At 38.6% G+C, this 23,328-nt stretch overlaps 1 protein-coding gene across 1 annotated transcript in view; it reads right to left on the bottom strand.

Moving 5' to 3' along the window:
* Positions 1–585: 585 nt before the first annotated feature.
* IQGAP2 (IQ motif containing GTPase activating protein 2) overlaps positions 586–23,328 on the bottom strand; it is a 66,000-nt gene continuing 43,257 nt past the window's right edge. Inside the window, exons 16-34 of the mRNA XM_054398141.1 lie at positions 22,628–22,711; positions 21,911–21,982; positions 21,683–21,752; positions 20,815–21,023; positions 19,974–20,123; positions 19,044–19,207; positions 18,206–18,430; positions 17,495–17,635; positions 17,078–17,162; positions 15,002–15,234; positions 13,360–13,492; positions 10,984–11,086; positions 10,239–10,380; positions 7,148–7,235; positions 5,995–6,207; positions 4,095–4,255; positions 3,142–3,273; positions 2,142–2,250; positions 586–699 (exon numbers count right to left, since the gene is read on the bottom strand). Of these exons, the coding sequence (XP_054254116.1) occupies positions 586–699; positions 2,142–2,250; positions 3,142–3,273; positions 4,095–4,255; positions 5,995–6,207; positions 7,148–7,235; positions 10,239–10,380; positions 10,984–11,086; positions 13,360–13,492; positions 15,002–15,234; positions 17,078–17,162; positions 17,495–17,635; positions 18,206–18,430; positions 19,044–19,207; positions 19,974–20,123; positions 20,815–21,023; positions 21,683–21,752; positions 21,911–21,982; positions 22,628–22,711 (2,628 nt within the window). The remainder of the gene's footprint in view (positions 700–2,141; positions 2,251–3,141; positions 3,274–4,094; positions 4,256–5,994; positions 6,208–7,147; positions 7,236–10,238; positions 10,381–10,983; positions 11,087–13,359; positions 13,493–15,001; positions 15,235–17,077; positions 17,163–17,494; positions 17,636–18,205; positions 18,431–19,043; positions 19,208–19,973; positions 20,124–20,814; positions 21,024–21,682; positions 21,753–21,910; positions 21,983–22,627; positions 22,712–23,328) is intronic.

The following is a 23,328-nucleotide window of genomic DNA, read 5'->3' on the forward strand; positions in this document are numbered from 1 at the left end:
ATAAGACGTTACTGTCACTTTATAATTACCTCTAAATTTTTTTGAATTGCACAGTAAGTTTGCTTTACAATTGACAACTGCCACAAAATAGGCTTAGTATGTAACTAAATATTTGCCCCAACTATCCCTTAAAAAGAAATCAGGGTTTGTTGTTTGTTTCTTTTTTTGTTTTGTTTTTTTTTGGTAAATACTTAAAAAATCTAGTAGGAACTATATTATGTATCTGAGGTCATTTAAACATGTTTTAATTGGAAGAGGTTTATATATTCAACTAAAAATCAGCTTATGGCTACCTCAAAATCCATACAACTCCGAAAGTTGAGTGTCCTAAATAATATTTTGATTTGAAAGTACCAACACCAATGAAATCTTGAACTGTTTAATCTATTTCCTACTTTTCTGCTTCATTATCAATGTGGAAAAGGCACTGTGTACATTTTTCTGAACATTTGGTGGTTTAGTTCTTTTTTTTTTCTTCAAAATTAAAAACAGTTCAGCAACAGACTTAAACCAAATCTTTAAAAACAAAAAAAATACTGAATTGACTTCCCACTGGTAGATGTGGTCCATGGTATCTGAAGACACTCATTTTCCATAGAACTTTTTGTTCAACAAGAATATGAGCAAATTCACATTCACTTTCGCTTTATCAAACATTTTCATTACAGCCACACCTTCATACTGCATCTGAAGCAAATCCTGTAATCAAAAGAAAAATCATTAGCTGCTGTTTGAATCCATTTCTCTCAGCAAAAATATTGGGTAATTTTTATCATGCGATAATGTCCTGAAGGGACAACCACCAAGCATCCCTTAAACCAGACAGGGAGCTAAACACCTGTGAATTTGTAAACCTGGACATTTCCTGGGGTCCAGATGGTCCAGGTGAACGTGTGGCAAGTGAAGCATGTGTGATTGGCCTTGTAACACAACTGTGAACTGTGTGTGCCTCTACCCATGTTTGGACTTGCCTTATTCTACAGGTTAAGGTATTGTTTTACCAATGGACATTAATTGTCTTTGGACAGTATTTAAACCAGCCGAGATGATAGGCAATTTGCCTTGTTCTTACCAAGAAAGCAATAGGAGCTGAATGATGCTGAATTTGCAGCTGAAAAGCTTGCCCTAGGCAGGCAAACTACACTGTGGCTGAGCCAAGAGCTGCAAGGGGGCAAAAGATTCCCCCAAAACGCCCAGAAGCTGTCACAGCCAGCACACTGAAAGAACTCCCAGGAAGCAGCCAGATGGCCTGGCACATCAGCTGTCCTGCCAGCTGTGTGCCCGAGATGCATCCCTCAGCTACAGAGCAAAGCTACCGACGGGAAGCCTGTTCCCGGCACAGCGTCCCACATGGTGAATGCCATCTTTGCTTTGTTCACCTGCACGAAATTTCAAACGTGCACTGCCCTTCTTGGGTAATAATGACAGACTCAAGGAAGATACCAGACAAAAGCAACAAAGCCGTGAGTAACCTGGCTAATGTGCTGGAGAGTCCCTCTGGTGGGAAATTGCAAATCGCAGCACCTCTGTTTTTTTGAATTGCTGTACTGGAAATTCTGGCATTTTTGCTTAATCATTTAAACTGTGTCTTCCTAGTCGTTTAAACTAGTCTTCCTGTTACTTGTATGTGAAATATATTACCCAAAACCAAATATCGGTACCTGTAAATATGCTTTATAAGTAAGTTAAGGCACTGTCTGAAAATATCACCACCTGAACTATTAAATATAAGATTTATTTATATTTAATGCCAGGTGATTCAGAGTTTAGAAAAATTTCAAGTAACTATTGGACAGGTGTAGGAAACATTGCATGTCCTCTAGAACCCAAACTGTAGACTGTCAGCAACGGCAAAAGAGAAGCAGTTCTGTTTTCTGTGTGTTTTTGCTCTTAGCGTTTGCTGCTTGCCAGTGAAATAATGCGGCACTTGGTTTCATGCTGTTGGCCTAATATAAACCCAACAGTGTGCTCAGTATCCTAAAGCAGTGATGTAGTTACTCCCCACATGATCTGCTGCTGTGTTGATCGAATAGGTCATGAATGCACATGAAAAAACAAACAAAAAACCAAACCCCGAACTGAAATAGTTTAGAGGAAATGCAACTGTGACTATATTGCAAAGTAACAAAATTCAACTCTACCTGGAAATGGAGCTGCACCTTTTCCATCTCAACCCCCAGAAATTTTGCTTTGATTTCAAAGTCACCTACTTCTTCTCCAGGTGTGATATCAAACATCACATTCTTAAACCTTGAAACAAAATAAAGGGTAATTGATTATGTATGCTATACAGTTGTATATAGTCTAGAGACAGTCTTGGGGAAAAGCCTGCAAACACAAAATAACTTGACCACAAGTCCTGTAAACAGTGTCAAATGAATCACTCTCTGTCCCCACTGCAGTATCTTCTTGGAGACTTTATGGTGACGCATTGTATGGAATACAGAGCTCTCAAGTTTTCTATACTGGAAAGGTTTTATACAAAGAAAAAAAAAGAGACTGTGGGAAATTCAGAGAACAAATACGACTAAACATCCACAGCATGGGAATTCTGTAGCCAAGTTTTTCTTCTGCCATGCTTCAGTGTCTTTTTACAGATGTGTATGAGTTCTGTGCTTTGTTTGCCTCACATGGCTTCCTCTCTCTGATGGACTCACCTGGAAAAAATTGCAACCTGCAAAACCTTTTTCACTGCAAGAGATGGATAGAAGGGTGCCATGGCAGCCTCAAAATGGATAGAAACAAAAAGGATGTTAAACCACCAGGTCCATTCACCTTGCCATAGTGAGGAAGTGTAGAAAACCAGGTCTTTACTCAATTATATGAAAGGGATTTGTCAGTAAATGAAAACTGCCACAGCTGCTTAACAAGTCTGTCAATTAGCAGTGAGTGTATTGCTGTACTTGTAGGGGTTCCATCTAAGCTAATGCCAAAATGAGACTCACTCAAATATTTTTCCCCAAGATACAAGGGAAAACATGAATTATGACGGTCAGGCTGTATCATTCCTCTGAGTGCAAAAGTCTGAGGTAATTTTATGTGTGGCACAGGGAATAGCAAAGATTTTTTTACCAAAAGCCAGGTCCCTTAAGGAGCTCTGTTGATAAGCAAATGCCATAAATTGTTTTATACCACACTTACTGATTGGTTTGTAAATCTTCAATTTCTAGGATGACACCTTTTTCATGCAGTCTTGCAGCTGTGTACTTTAATGAGGTCTGCTTCATTTTTTTGCTTCCCTTCAGCTCCTCTTTTCCATCTAGTTTAATTGACCTTCGTGAATTTCTGGGAAGGGAACAAGAAAAACAGATTTTGATTGATCTGCTAGGTCTTTTATAAGTCAAAAACTTTCCTAGCCATATTTAGCTTTCCTTTGTTCTTTCTTTCTTGAACTCCTATTAATGAACAGAATTAACACTCAAAGCAAATCTAAGAGTCAGGTCGATTTTTTGGCACTCTAGACATTTTGGCAATGATTTTGAATCAACATTTTATAGCAGTTGTTTAAACTCTGTGGTGAAGTGCAACCCAGATCCATAACCATCACTTTAAAAGAGCAATTTGTAAGCATGCAGTGACCTAGGTGTTAAATAGGATTGGCCATTACAGTTAATTTTTGAACCAAGGAGGTCTGCACTGGGAAAGCTCCTGTTCCTGTCAGTAAAATGTTTTCCTGCTGACACTTCAGTGGCATTGGCAGGGAAGATTGCTCTCAAATAACTGCATCATACCTGGAAAGTAAAATTCTTAAATCCCCCGCCTCTTTTTTTCTTTCTAAAGAAAAGAATCTAATCATATTAATGAAGTCAATAACTACTTTCTAAAGCTCTGTGTTTTCAGAACATGCTAATGCATATGAAAAGTAGCAGCAGTTACATACATTGACAACACTTACACATCTCAGGCCTCTTATTGTAAGGCAGCTTTAAATAAATGCAAGACTTTTGCTTTCCATGGAATTTTGCTTCCCATGGATTTTTCCACCTGGGGATTGTGACTCTGTTGGAATCAAAACTTTCCACTACAGATTAACACCTGCTTTCTCTCCTGATAAAACACATTGAACTATTAAAAGAAAAAACGACTCAACTCACTTCCTTGTTAGGTTGTCTAAGCAAGTCTTTATATAGGTGTTGTAATAATTAATTTGTTCTTCATAAAATGCTGTCTTGGAGTTAAGTGCGTTCAAAGTCTGCTGCAGCTTCACCAGTTCAGCCTTTCGATGATGTCTGTATCTTCTTTGATTCCGAATATCCTAAATAAATTTATGTAATTGGTTAAGTAATTTGCCATTTTAAGAAGTCTCAACTTACTACAATTCAAACCTGTAATTACAAGACCTAACTTAATTACTGGGAGAAAGCATGAACTGTCATACTAATTCTCACAAGCAAGGTACCAGTAGTGAATTCTGCAGTTTGTGTGACTATATGGAAGACAACATTCACGAATACAAGTAGCAGTATCTCAAACTCTGCAGGTCTCCAGGGCACGCCAGGCACAAGTCATGAGGTTGGCATTGTCTTCATGCCATAAATAGGAGCTTTCTCAGGGCTAATGTCTGCTGCCTAAGAAATGAGAGCTTGGGCTTCTACTCAGTACGATCTAGCTACTGATAAATTGGATCTTGGGGTTGATGATAATGGTCAAGCTGAGGTAGTTGAAAGGAAAATAAAAGCCAACTCCAGTCCTAAGGCTCATCTCAATTTTGAGATTGCCTTAATGGCTCAAAACAAAGCACCTGGGCTTACAGATCAGTAAAAAGGAATGCAGCTCTAAATACACATGAGGAAAGGTTTTACCTCAAATGGAAGTAAATGCAGGTACCTGAACTGAGCAGGACTTTAAATTGACACTTCAGAGCAGGTACAACATGACATACCGAATTCTATTAGAAACTTAGCTCACATGAGTAATTTACTACTTTATATATTCAAACATATTTGCAACTTTAAAACATTTATTCATAATTGAACTGCTGGAACAGTCCAGAGGAGGGCCGTTTTTGCCATGAAGATGATCAGAGGAGTGGAGCAGCCCACCTGTGGAGATAAGCTGTGAGAGTTGGAACTGTTCAGCCTGGAGAAGAGAAGGAGACCTTATAGTAGCATTCCAGTATCTGAAGGGGGCCTAGAAGAAAGCTGGGATGGAACTTTTTACAAGGGCTTGTTGTACTAGGACAAGAGGGGAGTGGCTTTAAGCTTGAGAATGGTGGATTTAGACTGGATTTTAGAAAGAAATTCTTTAAAGTAAGGGTGGTGAGATACTGGAACACACTTCCCAGGGACATAGTGTATGTCCCCTCCCTGGAGGTGTTTAAGGCCAGGATGGATGAGGCCTTGAGCAGCCTGGTATAGTGGAAGGTGTCCTGTCCATGGCAGGCACATTGCAACTAGATGATCTTTAAGATCACTTCCAACCCAAACCATTCCATAATTTTATAATGTGTAAATCACTCATTTGAGAGAGAAGTAATTTACTCATGACTCAGAGGCAATCAATACACTAAGATTGTTACAGCCATATTTGGGTGTGGATATGGAACAGGCACTGTGCTTTATCAGCATCAGTGTGGACACTGCATTGGTCCATTATTGTCCTTGTTTCCTACCCAATTAGGCAGATTAGTGTTGATATCAGAGAATATTTGGGGGTTTTATAAGTTTTTTTAAACCTTACCAAGACTACAATAATTATTAATTGAAACAATGATGCTATAAGGAAACGCTGTACTGGAGAAGTTAAACCAGCATCAATATCAAATCTCAGTAACAAAATCCACAGTTGTATGTTATTAAGTTCAGATAGTCATGTATGAGAGTACTGTTTTTCACCTATATTGTCAGCAAAGAAAGATGATTTGTTTCTTACGTGGATATTCTAGTGATTTAGCATAGCATTCTCTGGAGAAGGTATGTTGTACATTGCTGGTGGAATGGATTTAGGCTAAATGCCTTAAATACAACAATATACAGGGAAGCATGTTCCATTTACCTTAGCAATCTCATTTATAATTTCTTGGTACTTAGTTTCTGAAGACACCAGTCCTGCTTGTTCCAATGTGCGGAGATTTCTCTGAATTTTCCTTTTCTTTTGTTCTACTGGTAGTTGCCCATCTTCAAAAACAGACTTAGTGTGCTTCATTTTCTCTGGAGTTTTGGAATCTAAGATGGCACGTTTTTCTACAAGTTTCAAGTGCTCAGATTCCTAGATTTAGAAAAAAAAAATGCCCAAATGGAACAGTTATTTTCCAGCTCATGGTAACATTTAAGTATTGAAGTACATTAAATTCTTGAAAGAAGTGATCAATCATCTAGTGTGAGGTGTCCCTGCCCATGGCAGGGGGGTTGAAACTAGATGATCCCTGTGGTCCCTTCCAATCCTGACTGATTCTATGATAATCAAGGTGCAGACTTTATTTATAGGTTCTTACCACATGGTCTGGAAGTGCTCCACATATTATGCCTTTTGACATGGCCTGAGTAACTAATCACAACACCTAAACAGGCATTTCAATTATAAAAACATGTCTAACATGGAACAGATATTTCAGTCTCTTTGCTTAATTGTGGAAAGGCTGTCCAGATTCATACTGTCCCCTACATGTGCACACACCGAGGCAAGGTAAAATGTGCACATTAAGATGCAGTTTTGTGTGTAAGTGTCTACAGGGAAGTCTTTGGCTACTATTCCCACTCAATTTCCATACCAAGAATAGCAGTATTTCCCTAGGCAGATGTTTGCTTGTGTTGCTTACACAAATAAACTCGGTGTCAGGAAACCTGAATTAAGGTCCTGAAGTTCATGAGGGGAAAAAAAAAAATCTATTAGAAGGATTCACATCACACTATTTGATTGTGTTATAACATAGGTGAGGAAAAAAAAATCTTACATTAAAAAAGTAAACAATTATTCTACTTGTACTAGTTGACAGCAAGACTTAGTTTACTATTTCCCTCTGAAACCATTACCAGTTATACAGTAAAAGAAAAATCTCTTGAGGAACTAGATTTGAACAGTCCAAAACTGGCACCAATGACTTCACTGTTACAAAGTGATGAAGAATGCTGTCAGAGATCCATCAAAATTTTCACATAACTATAACAAAATGTACTTTATTTCCTATTCAGACACAGCTAGCACTTACCTGTTGTGCAGTGGCTGGTGCTTCTAGTATTTCTAAAAGTGTGTCCCCTGGTTGTGTCCGTATCACATCCACAATAAGTCTTTTGGTCCTTTTAAAGAGGATATATGGATATTACAAAACAGATGTCACTAGTTCATCTGTGCCTTTCATTTCTTCAACAGTAAAGCTAGCATGTGGTCCCTTTCTTTTATATACCTGACAATGTTTCTTTCCTACTTTTTATATTTCAGAGCTCTCATTAATAATTTTGAACACCTGGCTTCTACTGAGGTCTGAATAGAGAAATACATGCATATTTTTTCTCCATTTATGTCAGAAAACAGTCAACCAATTAGCACAGAAAAACACTGTTAACATAAATGCATGCAACAACTCACGTGTAGATTTTAATTATGATCATGACAAAACAGCAGATAGGAATGTAATCTTTGCAGAGCCTGAGCTATGCATGGTTCTGCTGAGGGTCATATTTACTGAAGGAAATGAAAATCCCCTCAAAACTACAGAAATTCTGAAGGAATTTGACATCTGACACAGTGCATTTAGGCACACTGCATAAGGGCAGGTATTTTTCTTGCAGCAACAGATGAGGAGCGTTTCCTTCCTCGAAATGGGAAACTGCTACACCCCAGTACGTAAAATCAGTTCTTTTTTTTTTTTTTGCAGTAAGAATTTCTCAATCCTGCTGCCTTTTCATCCATAATACTTCCAAGAACAACCTCTTAATTTAGAAGACACAGTCTAAATATGATCAAGGCTTCTGAGATCAGACCTTATGACTTGGTTTAAAACAATAGTTTACCTATGTAAAGACTGAACTTTTGCTGGTGTTCAGAAATAGAAGTTCTCATAAAATTGCAATTTAATGGGACAATAGCTTTACTCACATACAGACCACATTATCTAAACCCACTGAGTATTGGGGTATGATCCAAGCTTCCATGGAAGGGACAGCAAGGTAGGAATGACTGACATCACAGGAAGACCTGGAGCACTGCTCTTTCCATGTTAAAAGGCAACCTGCTAGACCTCCTGGACATGAGTTTGCTTATCCAAAGCTGCTTTTCACTGAACTGAGTGGTTAAAGCACATTCAACAGCTTCTGATGGACTGCTGTTAAGTGTGTTTTACAAATCACAAACTGTTGGGATCTTCACTTTGCCAGGAAAAACGAAACAGATAGTTTCCTAAAATTAGTTCACTTGGGCTACATCAACACCTGGTTGGGTTTCTCTGCCTGACACAAACTTTCTCTTTAGTGGTCACTGCTACAGTCTAAAATGTGTAGGACATTTTATTCAGAGCCTTAGAAACAGGTGCTGAGATGGCTAATAAGACCCTTTCTCTCCCTTCAGCTTCATTCCCCACACCTGCTCAGCTTTGTTTTCCAGAAACTCTTCAGATGGCACTGGATGCTTCCCCTTCCCCTGCTACTTGGCATGTGGCACCTGTGCACTCAAATCATGTAGAATGGGCACCTGACAGTCTTGCAGACTGGGGTACCAGCAAATCTTAGGGTTCTTCACAGAAGCCTCAACGAAACCATTTAAAAAGCAAGTATGTCAGTAGTTCTGTAGAAGAGGCATATCTCTTGCAAAGAAATAAGGAATATTTAGTGGATCAGCTATGACTTGAATTTAGCTAGATACCTAACATTTCAGAGTTGCAATAAAAGACTTCTCTGCAGCTAAGTTAGAAAAGCTACAGAGAGGAAAAAAGAATAGCAAACAGCAGGCATATCCATATTACAAAACAGCTCTAGGTCTCTGGAATACCAAATGTCTGACATGGTTTTGATTCAACATTGTCATTGATTTGACATGATCATCTTTAAAATTCAGATTAAATATCCAGAATGACAGTGGGAAAACTATTCTTCCTTTCAGGATAAATAACAAGTTTTCTTGCACCTAAGAATCAGATATTTTGGTCCCCAGAGTTTAAACAGGCGTTATGGCTTTTATAGAAATTGCACTGCTTGTAATAGATATACCTAAGAACTTTCTTCAGATGTAAAACATCACATTACCTAATAAATTTAAGTAATGATTTTTTTTTTAACCCCCAAACCTAATAGATTAGAGTTGAATTACAACCTGCATATACACTCCTAGTGCTTGCAAAGGTTTGAAATCCTTTTGCCGAATTTTCCTTTTAAGTGAACTTCAAATCTTCACACTTGTGGTTCAAAAGTAAACAGAGGAGAGCAGCATCCCATTCTCCCCCTTATTCAGGAATCACCAGGATCTTAAATAAGCCAATTCTTATCCTGGACAGCTTGAAATCCCTTCAGAGGAGAGGTACCAATAATTTGATATTAAATGCTAAATTATTTTCTAATACGAAGTAGCCTATATCCCAGGGTATCCCAGTAGCCATTTCTTACTTTGTTCACCAAATAGAATATATACAGTTCTCTTTCCCTAGGTAAATGTACTATTCTGGTGAAGTGACAGTCACATTCTGTTCAAATGTCTGATGGCAGTAGGTCAGGGAATTGTTTATGGAGAAGAGGACAGTGTGATGCTGTCTGTCCCTTACAAGGATAGAGAGCTTTTAATCTCTTTTACTGTGGCTATGTGTTTAAAGCAGAATTCTTTTACCCCTTCATGGAAACACACTTACTGTGTTAGGTAATGATCTAGTCAAGCTCCAAAACAGAAGTGGCAGTGCGTTTGTCTTTCTGTAAGCTTTCTAAAAGAATTGACATCATCTGACTTTTGTGAAAATTTGAGTAGGACTGAAGACAGATTGGCTTTTGAAAACTGAGTGGACTCAGCACCTCATAGGCAGAGCAACAGAGTAGAAAAGCAACATTAAAATAAAACAAAAAACCCAAGAAATAAACAAAAAAACCCCACCACCCAAACAAAACCCTCAAAACCCCCCACCTCTCCAAAAAAAAAAAAAAAAAAGGCAACCACACAAACCCCCAAACCAAACAAAGAACCCAAACCAAAGCAGAGACAACACAACCCCAAAAACCAAAATAAAAAAAAAGGAAAAAACAACTGGATACCAGCCAAAAGAAAATAACCTACAGAAGTAAAGAAAAAGCATCATTAGGATATAGATCTTGAGCAGCACTTACTTTATCATCAAGCTTTTAAGATCCTGATCTTCACCTTCTCGTAACTCATAGTTGCTCGTTAGAGACAGTGAAATCTCTGTTTTTGCAAGTTGATTTAGTGTGCTTTCCCTGTTGGGGTCACTGGGATCAACAGCTCCTTCCCCTGTAAGGAAACATGTTTTACTTCAAGTTTGTCAGCTTTCCCATGACTCAGTGCATGAAGTGAACAAGGATCTAGATAAATCACTGTGAATCATCAGAACCAGTTAAGTTTATTAAATAGCACACCTGTTACTACCACTTAGAAACAATCTTTTTTTGGACACTAATCAAATTCATAACCTAGCTATTTATAAACCCAGTTAGACTATTTTGGAAATGTTGCCCATTTTCTCTTTTCATGTGCAAGAGACTCATCTTGTAAAGAACAATGCAAACAACATCTTTTGTTTTAACATGCAGTGATGGTGAAAAATGAAAGAGTAGCAGCTAAGTTAAGAGGATATTCACTTTGAAGCTGGTATTATCATGAGATCCGACTACTTTTTAGATAGGTCATATCTTAATACAGTTATGGCAAATTAAATATCAATGCCATGTGGTCTTTATAACTTGCTAATAAATGCACATAACTTATGTCACAAGAAATGTTCAGAAAATAATTATTTAGTAAATTAAGAAGCAGACATGAAAGTATTTAAATCAAGCCCCCATTTAATTCCACCCCTAGTGTGAACTTAAACCATAAAGACAAAGACCAGCATACCAAGGAAAGACTCAACATCAGGAACAGGTCCAAGCCCTTCTAGCAATTCATTCAGCAAGTCATTTGGATCACTGGCAATGGCATCCTGGTGTTCTAGTAGTAGCTATGAACGAATGTAAATGAAGCCAATTGTCAAAAACACCAACCCACCAACCAAACAAAACCCCCAAACCAAACCAAAGAAACCCACCCAACCAAAAAAGACCCCACACAACCCAAACCCATCCCACTGTCTTTAAACCTGCAAATAAATCTGGAGACTAAATGCTGAAAAGTACAGACCCTAATGTGATCAGGATTATGGAGGATCCAAGTTCAGGACTTAGTTCTGGACTTAGAGTTTAGAATTGTTCTTGCTGTAAGGCAGCTTGCCATGGTTTTCTGGCCATTGTCTCTGGAGTGCTGAACAGAGCAGCTGAGTAGAAGTTTAAGATTAACCTTCGGAACTAACAAATTACCACAGAGTAAAGGGAGATAATTCCAAGCAGAGCATTTCACAGAATCACAGAATTTCATTGCTGCATCCCTAACTAAGCACACAGAATGATGACTGGGTTGGTGGTCCATAGAAAGATATCAGTTTTCTGTATATCTATTCTAGAAGCTTACAGTAGCATCAGTGATACCTTTCAGAAATGGCTCTGTTTTGTAAGCGATATTATTACCCATGCAGCATCTGCTGCAGACTGCCTTGGAAGTTTCTTAGAAGTTTCAGGAAATTTGTGAATATATTCACAATAACTTCCATTCCATCTGGACACATTCTCAAAACTGAGAGCAAAAAAACCTATAACAGTTAACATGCAGCAGCTACCCCACGCGGTACATAATGTTGACTATGATACTGTGAGAATTGCTGAGAAACACTATGTGCATTGGTTAAAGCTCCACCATACTTGATGCTATAGAAGCACAGAATGAAAAGGACATTCACAGGACAAGGCAAGAGGTTATGAGGAAGCACTGAAACACAAAGCTGTTGAATGCACAGAGCTCTCAATTCCAGCTACATCCTATAGAGGTGAGCAATGAAAATGGAGCTCAGAGCTAGGTGTCATGGGAGGGCAGATGTGAGAACTTTTTCTGAATGTGAGCTACACATGACAACTGACAAGATGTTTATGCGTTTCCTTTTAGTCAATTTTTTTTTTTGAGGTGTATAACCAGAATATAGTTTTATTTATGCTTTCAGGTAAAGCAGAGTGGGAAAAAACAACTTTGGTGAAGGTTCAAGCTCTTGGAGCAGGTTTGGTAGAAGATGCGACATGCAACAAGGAGGATCTCCTAGTAAATATACTGCACACAGCTAATGTATGGAGTTTAGACCCAGTTGCTTGTTTCCTCCAGGAAGGCAAGTGTGCGCAGTCATATTATCAAAAAAGACCACCTTCTTGACCTCTGTTTGGCAGCTTTCATTAAGTTACTTCATATTTCGTAGTCTATTTTATCAGCCAGTATAAATTTGCTTAGTAATACTTTCTCACATTAGGATAAAAAAAATATATGTTAGACACACAGCAAACTTATTAAAAGGAATATTTGGCCAAGACTAATGTTTAAACATAACCACTGATCATAAGCACACAGGTGCAGCTCTGTGCCTTAAAAATTAAAACAAAGAATAGGTGTAATGATGATCCAGCAAGTATGTTTCAGCAGGCTAGGCTATTAGTTTCCACTGGAATAAAGTGGTCTACTGGACACTGATTCTACTTTTTCCATAGTGTTTCCAATATTGGTGGGAGGTTCTTTGTGGGATTTGTGGGCTTTCTTTTGGGGAGGTGTTGGGTTTTTTGGAGTATTTGATAGTGAGTGGGGGGTGGGGGGCAGGGAACAGTTTGCAAGCCAGAACACAGACAATAATATTCCAGCTTCAGGACCATGTAGTAGACGTTTAACTTACAGCCTTATGAGTCATGCTACAGACTGCAGTTAACCTGTGCTTTATCCATGATAAAGAACTAGCAGGATGCCACAGCTTCAGTCCTAAATCAAATATTTGCATCTGCTTCCAAAAAAACCATATGCCTGAATTCACAAGTCACAAAATACAGTGAGTTTTCCTCTGTTCCCAGAGCTGATGGAACTTATTTGAATTGGTGTTACTTTCTTAGATGGGAAAGTATTTTGAAGCATAAATAATTTAGAAATGTCACACTAGGTTAGAACAAAAATATTCCTCCCTCCCATCAGAAAATGTTATATTCTAGTTGTTACTCAAGATGATGCTTTTACATGGAAGCAGTCCTTTAGGAAAAATGCAATCTAACACCCAATTCCAGACCATTTCAGAGATGAACTAAAGAAATTATTTCAAAAGGAAGAATGAACACTGTACACTTTAGTCCGTTGACTAGTATATTTTCATTGACTTACTGAATGAGTGTTGATAATTTCTTCAATAGAGATATATATGACAGGTTTGCTAAGGGTCACCATGTCAGAGTATTCATCAATGTTGAATTTCTCTTCTGGTTCAGGAACATCACATGCTGCTTGAAAAAAATTCCTAAGAGAAAATGAGAAAGACTTCAATAACTGTGCCCTATAATCTCACTCACTTTAGCCTGTATTAAAAAACACATTACATTCAATATATTGCTCTTATAATCTACATTTACTATTTGAAGGAACATTTTGGAGGCAATGCATTTATAGACATCAATTCAAATGATGGAGTGTTCTCTCTTTCCTGGACAGCTAGTGGAAGATTATTTTGAAGGTAATTGTTTTTTCCTTCGTATTCATCAAAGACTCATAACTAGTTAAATTTTAAGAAGTTTGATTTTATGAAGGTGCTTTGCAGCTTGAAGAGTCCTGGGAAGAAATTACTTGAAATAGTTGCACAAAATTACCACTTGGCCTATAAATGGTTAGACTGCTGTTATTCAGAAAACACTTTGCTCAAAGTGACAGAAGATGACAAATTATGTTATTGTTTATAAATGGAATAATCTCAAGAGGGGAAAAAAATGCTAAGTGTGGTTCAAATGTTACTTTGACACAACTGGCACATACATGGAATGCTGAGACCTGCTTCCAAGATGACAGCCTCTCCAAGGTACTTGCAGCTTCAGCAGTGTGAACAGACAACAAAGAAACAGAAAGGTTTTCCTGTCAGAGAACCACTTCTGTTTTCCAGAGTTAAAGGAGGGCTTGAATTTGAGCAGCTGGCAGAAACGTTTTAGATGAGGCCTATGCAGTTGTGGCAGGAACTGTTCTGCCTTCACTATACTGACCATGTGCTGTTGACAAGGATGCATGTTTCAGGATCAGAGGACTTTTAAAGTTCATAGTAGAAAAAACAAATTTCTAGGAATTGTTGGTTTAGAGAAGAAAAGCTAAGGGATGTGATCAAATTGTACAAAAATCACATAGCATGATGGCATCATGGTATTGAATATCAGCAGCAGATTCAACTCAGGTGAGTTGAAGGTCAGCTTGAAAAGAAGGTCAGATGCTAAAGATACAAGTTCTGAAAGTGAGTTGGTCATAAGACACAACAATGCTTCAATACAATGATAATAATCACCCAAAAAGACGGGCAATAATCTCAAGGAACTTGTGCCCCTGGCTGTGGAAAAACAGGCAATTTCCTGTGACTGTGCAAGACGAAAGAATAAAATGTGCATGGAATCCCTTGGGAAAGAGGAAACAATGAAAGCAAAAACCTCTAACTACTTCTTGACCATTATTTTTTTTCCCCAGACAAAACATTCAGCTGTCCTCCTGATCCAAAGAACATCGTTTCTTCTGTGTGACAACTCTCTGCTTGCTGCTCTCACAGTCTGTTTGCAGTAAGGATGCCTTGCTGCAATGAAGCCAGCAGAAGTGATCTGTTCTTAAAGTAATGCTCAAGCAGAAGTAACCACCTGTTACTCCTGCTTCCACCCTCAACAGTGAGAGTCTAGGGCACAACACTCACCAATTTAACACTGAGCAGGGAATTTCACCTCCCTTACTTATCCTTGAAGACAGCTCTTACCTGTGCAGATATTTTTTTTAGGGCATTGCGTACCTGAACTTCTGGTATGTCTGTGAGAGGTAAGCGTTCATAGATGATAGATGTTCACTCTCTCCTTCAAAGAGTTTGTTTGAAGCAGCATGCTGAAGTACTTTTGCCACACAACCTAGGTTTCTCCTCTGGTCAGGGTGTATCTGGCCCCCAGCTGTCATATCAATTATATCAAAACCATCAGGAGCAACAATGGCAGGGTTCATGTAGCGATAGTAGAGGAGATTGCCAACAATCTGAGAGAAAAAAAAAAGATTTTTCCCTTTGCATACAATAATTAAATTTTACTAAATGTAACCAATAATTTCTGCTTCTGAATTAGACTATAGGAACAAGGGCTAGAACAGCCCCAAAGATCTGTATGTGGTCTATATGCCTAACTGAAAGTGTTTGTGGTCTTTTCTAAGGTGTGTCTCTTAAAACACCTCCGTGAACAGGCCTTTACAACCACATTTCAATTTGTTGCTGGCTTTAGGTCAGCTAATGTCAGACACTGAGTTGAGCACAACAAATACAATATTTTTCCTAGTTTTTGCAAGGTTCAGCTCCAGAGACTCATTCTCTGAGCTGATACAGGTATCTGCCACCACTGAATGCATTCATTGACAAGGGACCATTGTTTCTCACAAGGACCTACATGCAGCCCTAAAAGTCTAGAGAAAATATTTTCCAAACTGATTTCTATAATGATGTAACACTAGATTGTATTGTGCAGATGGTGGCTTCAAGTCATTCCTGACACCAGAAACAGGCAGGACTTTCTTCTCTGCAATTTGCCTCATCTTATGTGCAGTCACCTGCAGAACTTCCAACTTATACATTGAAAGGATTTCATCTGGGTGCCTTATGATCCCATTTGCTAAATGATTTTTCTCCCCCCACAGGTTAAGTAAATTTTTGCTGTTATTGCTGGAACGATGGACAGGAGAAACCCATAAATACTGGTTGCAAGGATTTCAAACGCATTGTTAAAACACCCAAACAAGAGAATTGATTTTTTAGCTGACGAGTTTGAGTTCTCTAGGCAGTAGGATATAATTTTTCTTTAAAAAACTCCCACACTGCTGAGTAGTATCTTTTTAAGAATAATTGGGAAGTCCTTTTGAAGTTAATAACTAGTAATTATGGAATCATTTCATTAAACATTAATGGAAGCAACTTTATTGAAGTAAGAGTGAGTTGGGGCTATTCAGTCTAGAGAGGAGAAGGCTCTGAGGAGAACTTCCTGTGACCTTCCAGTATCTGAACGTGGCCTACAGAAAGCTGGTGAGAGACTTTTTAGGATATTGGATAGTGACAGAACTAGGGGGAATGGACCAAAACTAGAAGTGGATAGATTTAGGTTGGATGTTAGGAAGAAGTTCTTCACCATGAGGATGGTAAGCACTGGAACAGGTTACCCAAGGAGATTGTAGAAGCCGCATCCCTGGAAGGTTTTAAGGCCAGGCTGGATAGGGCTCTGGGCAACCTGATTTAGTGTCACTTGTCCCTGACCATGGCAGGGTGGTTGGTGCTAGATGATCCTTGAGGTCCCTTCCAACCCTGGCAATTCTTTGGCTACGTGATTCTATAAACAGCATAAAATAATTAGTCTGTCAGCTGGCTGGAAGGCTCTGGGAGCAATTCTGCTAAGCCCTCTGAAGAGGCACCACCATTGTGGTACGTTAGTGATGGCCAGTGTGTCGGTGGTATGCTTATGACTCACGCTTCGGTCTATCTGAATGCCATTCTTACAACTTCAACAAGCATCTAAATGTAATGATCTATTTGCAATTAATTTTAAAAGCCCTTCTTCCTCTTTCTTAAATGTGGTTTTAAAAATATGTTATTTTCCTAGTATGTTAACAACTTCAGGAGAGGGAGAGGAAAAAAAAAAAATGAGAACAATTCTTCCTGAAAGGATTGCTGATAGTACGAAACTGTGCTACTCCCCTCCCACCACCTCTTTGCAACCCAAGAAGTGCCAAATTCCTTCAGTAAATGCTGATGTTATCAGTTCTTTAGAAAGCTTAGTGTTGATAGAAATCCCTTATAGCATTAAAAGATCAAGCTGATGGCCGTGTGCCCTCAGAAGTATACCTTCAATAGTTCGTCTTCTGTTGCGTCTGGGAATTTCTCATGGAGCGAGCTCTTCAGAACTTTGGCTATGTATCTCATTCCATAACTGCATGCAGGTGAAAATGAAAAATATTGAAGAGACTTAGATGAAACACAAAACAACCTTTCTAGTCAGCTAATTTATTGGCTTTTTCTCCTGCCACTTAAAACACTAAATGAGATGGTAATGGCAAACAAATTTTCAAATGCAGAGACACTTTCACTAGGCTGGTAAAGCAGAGCAGAAGTGGAGAAACCACTCCCTCTACTGGAGAATTCAATTGAGAGGCTCCTATCACAAGCTATGAAATTCAGTAAAGTGCTTCATTAAGAAGTTTCCAGTGAAGCTTCACTGTGCATGTGAACTGCAGCTCGGAGAGTCCTAAAGTCAGCACTTACGGCATCATATTGAGAGAAGAGAAGATGGATGTGAGAACTTTGTCAGTTACTGCTCGCAAACTCTGAATTGACGATTCCAGTTTATTGACCACTTCTGTGTGTGTTAATGCTTGTTCTGTGGTTACATCGTACGGCAGTTTGCTGCAAAGCAAGCATATTAAATCAGACTAAATGCATTTGAGAATAAAATACTTGAAACATACCAAAAAGTCAAACAAATGCTGTTAAAGTTGACTGAAGTCTCAGATGCATTAGCTTCCTTTTTTTCACCCCCCTTCTGAGAAGCAGTTTGTTTAAACAGGGGTGCACACACCATCATGTACCTTTCTCAATTACAAAAGGGGAATCCTAATTTAAGGTCTGTATCTCCACATCCCAGTCCCAACATTGCTCCTCAAGAGCTTGAGATGCTACCAACATCCTGTTACAAAGCTTGTGAAAAGCCTAGAAATGAGTCAGTGGCAGAACCTGATATAATTACAAGGATTAAGTAACTGACTTTTGAAGTTCATGACCAGGAAAGCGATCCCTTTGCTATTCAGAATAGGGTAAAGTACCTGGTTTTTTCAAGTACCTGTCCGCAAAAGCCTCTATTTGTGCTAAAGAAAGATGGGGAAGGGATGCGTGGACACAAGTGCATTTTGTCATGTCTGCATGGAAGGCAGACCAGAACATTTAAAATGGTACAATATTCAGAGCTCCCTCACTCACCTGGCCTCACCAGTCTGCATTTCTAGCTGGTTTACCCATGACTTATACACATCCACAGGGCTAGTGTTGATTACAAGGGACTTGTCCTCCATGATCTCTTTCACCACTGGAGCTAGGAGTTGGCGTAGAGTGTTTTGTCCACGAGCACCTCGATTGAAGCTGACGACCATCTTAATGACGGTTGGGTTTCCAGTAACAATATCCTGAATCTGGTCTACTTTAGAGCTGCATGAAGAACAGAGGATCCTCAGATCTGGCTTATGCATTTTTTTCAAAACTCACACTTCTTAAGCCATCCTTTTTCTCTATATTGAAACAGTACTTATGCAGTCTACTTCTTACGCTTTCATATAAAACAAGATTATAGACACTATTGTCTGAATGCTCTGTGTGGTGTTGTAGCGTCCCTGGAATGTAGCATAGTTAGTGACAACTAATATATATACCTGATTCTGATCCAAATACCTGTTCAGCAAATAATCTGTTAAACACATAAAATGAGATTTTATTGTTTCTGGAAAAGCTACCGCTCTCCAGTTAGACAACATACATTGATGTAAAGAATAAAAATACTTCCTTCACTCTTAAGTACTCAAGCACAAAAGCAGGAAACCCTAATTTTTTTAAGTGATTTTTTTTTGTTTGTTTTTCATATAGAAATGTCCACTATAGAAAGGTTCTTTTCTGAATTTGAAATAGCTTGAGTTAACGAATACGTTACCCTGAAAACAAATTTCTACAACTGCATACAAAAATACAGCAGTAACCATCAAATTCTTTTAGGTGTGAAAAACTCATTGAACTGCCTGCAAAGCAAATTAACTGAAGTTGCACATACTTTATCTCCTCTTCTAGAGCAGTTTTGAAGAGTTTGAGAAGCAGATATTCTTCTCTTTGATTGGAAGCATAGTTGTATAGAGTGAAGATGACTGTATCCATAAACTTGGTTGATTTATTTTGTGGCATCTGGAAAATCAGCTTCGCCAGATATGAGGGATTAGTCTACAAAGGAAACAAATTAAATGTTATCTTCCAGGGCAAACTGCTGTCGCTCTGGAGACCATGGTTTCTGCATTTGCCTTAACACTAAAAGCATTTAGTGTCACTGTCCCACACTTGCTTTACACTTTTTTTCCCAAATGCTAACACATAAGAGACTGCGAATGGTTAGGTATCACCAGTGGGAATTTGTGGGTATCACCAGTGAGAATTTTAGTTGTAGTCTGCGAACAATAGTGCATCAGGTCTCTGCATACTATGACAATTTACCAATTTACTGTAACTGTCTACCAAGAAGGCATTGCATACTATACGTGTTCACGTAAGGGAGCATCTGCCCTGGAAACGTCTAAAAATTCCTCTAGAAAAACTTAGTGAGACGAGGAAAAACCAGCACACGAACAGATGTATCATATGCTGTTGGTTGCATAGCAAACAACTTCCTTTTCACTGTGTATATGCAAAGTAATAGTGACATGGTCTAAAAGATAGAGGAAAACATTTCTCTTCAGCCTCAGGACAGCCTGAAGTGGACTGAAGTTACTGTCAAGAAAAGAGCAATTATATTCCTTGCGTGGTTCAAGACGGGAAGGATTTTTCTCAAATGTAGGAAATCTTAGAAATTGATCATAGTTTTTCCTGCAGTCTGCACACTACTTTGAAAATCTTTTCATGATCACTACTACAATTGCTCAAAGAAAGCAAACAATTTAATTCTAATTTTTCTTTAGCAATTTGCTCCCATGTTAGTTTTTGCATTAATATTTACCTGTAAAAGGTAGAATAAATGTTGATAAGCTTCCAGTTTTTTTCTTCTCTCTTTATTCAAGCCTTTGATACCCTGTTTGTCAACCATAACCATCTCTTCCAGCTGACTTTTACTCTTTTTGTTAAGTTTCTTACTGTGCAGTACCACGTCCTGCAGACAGATGATCAAAAATCTAGATTATGTATTCTCCCAAAGAAGAATAATTAGAAAGATGAACATTTACCCAATCATGTTCAATGTGATACTCCTCCAAGGGCCCTTATTAGAAATGTTGTATTATCTGTTCTCTAACCAGTCTTGTGCACATCTTTATCTTGTCACCAGTATGTCTTAGTGACAATGACCGTCTGGGAAATCTGAGCTGCTGTACAGATTCATTCATCATTTAGTCAACAATGAACAAGGTCTCAAATATCATATGAAGTCTACTCCATTCTACTACATAAAAGATGCCTAAAATCTGTAATTACTGTTGTCTGGAAGTAGCAAAATAAAGTTACATTCAGTATCAAACTGGCATACGCTCAGGACAAGAGAACCACCTCTCCCACAAAGTATTTTCGCAAAATTACTTCAGACACATGATGAAAGTACTTATTTACTAGGAATATTTTAATTCATTGAGGGTTACCAAGGGCTCACACAGATTGCTTGAAAAGTTGTAGAGTCTCTACTTCTGATGATATTCAAAAGCTATCTGGACATTTTCCTGAACACCCTGCTCTGAGTGGCTCTGCTTGAGATTGCTATCAGCCTCAGTGCTGTGATTGTGTAATCCTGAGCTCCTCCAATACAGCGCTCAGTGCATGCTACCAAGGGACTCTAAACAGAATCTGCTTACTTGGAGAGTGATTCTGTTTTTCACCAGCAGTCCAATCTTTATATCCATTAAGTTCAGGTCCTTCTCCAGCTGTTGGTTGGATCGAATTTTTGTAACCACTTCTTCCCTTAACCTTGTTACTTCTAGTTCTTCTTGGAAATCTAAGTCACTTTGATCCAGGAGGTAGGCAAATTTGCGCAGGACAGGCAAGGGGGGATTCTCAGCACCAACTACAAGTGAGGTAAATAAGCTCATTACTTGACATAATACTGAATACCCCTAAAGCTCTCAGGAAACTGATCACTATATAGAAAATTTTAGAACTACAGAGACAAGTTGTTAGAAGTTAGAACATTATTTTTGACTATCCAAAATAGTTTTGGGTGTAAGGCAATTGGTTTACAAAGACTTGCACCTTCCTTTGAGATTGAGAAATTCTGGGTGAAAGGTTTATTTAAGCAAGCAAACAAAAACCCCCAACCAACCAACCAACCAACCCCCAACAAACAAACAAACAGCCCCCAACCAACAAACAAACAGCCCCCAACCAACAAACAAACAGCCCCCAACCAACAAACAAACAGCCCCCAACCAACAAACAAACAGCCCCCAACCAACAAACAAACAGCCCCCAACCAACAAACAAACAGCCCCCAACCAACAAACAAACAGCCCCCAACCAACAAACAAACAGCCCCCAACCAACAAACAAACAGCCCCCAACAAACAAACAAACAGCCCCCAAACAAACAAACAAAACCCCCAACAAACAAACAAAACCCCCAACAAACAAAAAACCCCCAAACAAACAAAAAAAACCCCAAACAAGACAAAAACTGAGCGCAGTAACATACTTTTACCCAAGAAACATTTAACTATTACCACTTACTTAATGTTCTGTAGTCCTCCCTGGCTTTGTTTGCTCTGAGAAATGCTTGTATCTTCACAATTTCATCATTCTGGAAAGGACCAAGGTTAGGCAAAATAAACTACTTAGGACACATTTCTGCGCCCACTGCAGAACGTCCACCCTCTTTCCTGACACTCCCAAAACTGCACATGCAGTCACATTACCCTGATTTGATGCTTCATGTTCAAAATGGAGAAAAGCACTTACATGATCCTTGAAGTATTGCAGTCGTTTCCTGTAAGCTCTCTTTGCTAGCCACATTTTGACCCATGACTGAATCTGAAAATTAGATAAAAATTAAGTAAAAACTTAATGGACGTTGCACAGACTGTTTTGTGTGTGCTTTTAACTTGCTTCTGCAGGCAGGCTCTTCACACATGCTCAGGGCCATGACTAACACTGAGCTCCTACTGTCCAGCAACCAGATTAATGGGCTTCAACTGAAAAATAGCAAGTTGAGTTGAAGGCTTTCCAACCCATGTGTGTCTTTGTCTTTGGAATAATTTCTATTTCCACGTCGAGACAGAAGAGCAATATCCCATCTGTGATCTACAATCTATTTATGATATAGTATCCCATTAGCATCTCAGAAAAGTGAACACTTTTCAAACAGATATATTTGACAGCTTTTGTTTAAATGACAGCACACTACCATATCAAATATTTTCTAATTTAGTATTATGGGAAGGGAAGTGTAAGAAAATCTCTGTTAAGAGACACTCAAATTCAGGAAAGCTTAATAGAAGTATAGTGCAGAGCTTTCAAGAAGCAATTTACTTAAGCTATCAAACAACTTTCAACACCATGCAAATTTCTGGAGCACTGGTGCCTCAAGTTTGTGTTCTAAAATCTGATTTCCATGAGGCAGAGGACCAAACCAAGGGACAAAGCATACTCAGGCTCCAAAACGCAGTGGGATCTTACCTTAACAATAGCAGCAATATTGCCTTGAAGCACCTTTAGTCTGTCAACATAGCTTTTCCTTTGTTTGAATCCTTTCCAGAAGGCCTATTTTGTAAAAGGCAGGAGATCAATATTAGTAATAAGAAAATAATACATACTGAAGTCCACATATGTACATGAAAAATCATTAACAGTGTTATCTTTTAGAGAAAAATGACCATTGTGGTAAAAAGATAACTAATATGAAAGTATGCTTGCCTCTATATTTTTAAGGTGCCCTGATACATATCTTATTAATTTTGGCGAATCTCAGTGCACACTTTGTTATCCAGTGACGTTTCCTTCTCTCCCCTGAAGCCATCCTTACTCTTGTTACCAGTATACTTGCATCCTTTAGCATCTCAGTCACTGACTTCGTCCCACACAGGAAAAACTGCCAGTTCTTGCCCACTACATCCAAAACCTGTCCTCTACATAGCTGAACCCCCATTGTTCTTGGCCTGGCCTACTTCCCAAGTCTCTGGTCTTCCACAGCCACTTAGGATCATTTTGTACCACAGATAACCTTCTAATTTCCTCACTTGATTCTCCTCTTGCTAGCTCAGCAACAAACCCTTTTTAAGTACAAAAGTGCTCTTCATATCTGTCCAGCAAGTGACATCAGCCTTGTTCGCTACTTGCTTTCCACAAATTATTTTGATTTTAATGCACATAGGAAAAAA

This window comes from Indicator indicator, chromosome Z (assembly GCF_027791375.1).
Source record: "Indicator indicator isolate 239-I01 chromosome Z, UM_Iind_1.1, whole genome shotgun sequence".
In the NCBI taxonomy this organism is placed as follows: Eukaryota; Metazoa; Chordata; class Aves; order Piciformes; family Indicatoridae; genus Indicator; species Indicator indicator.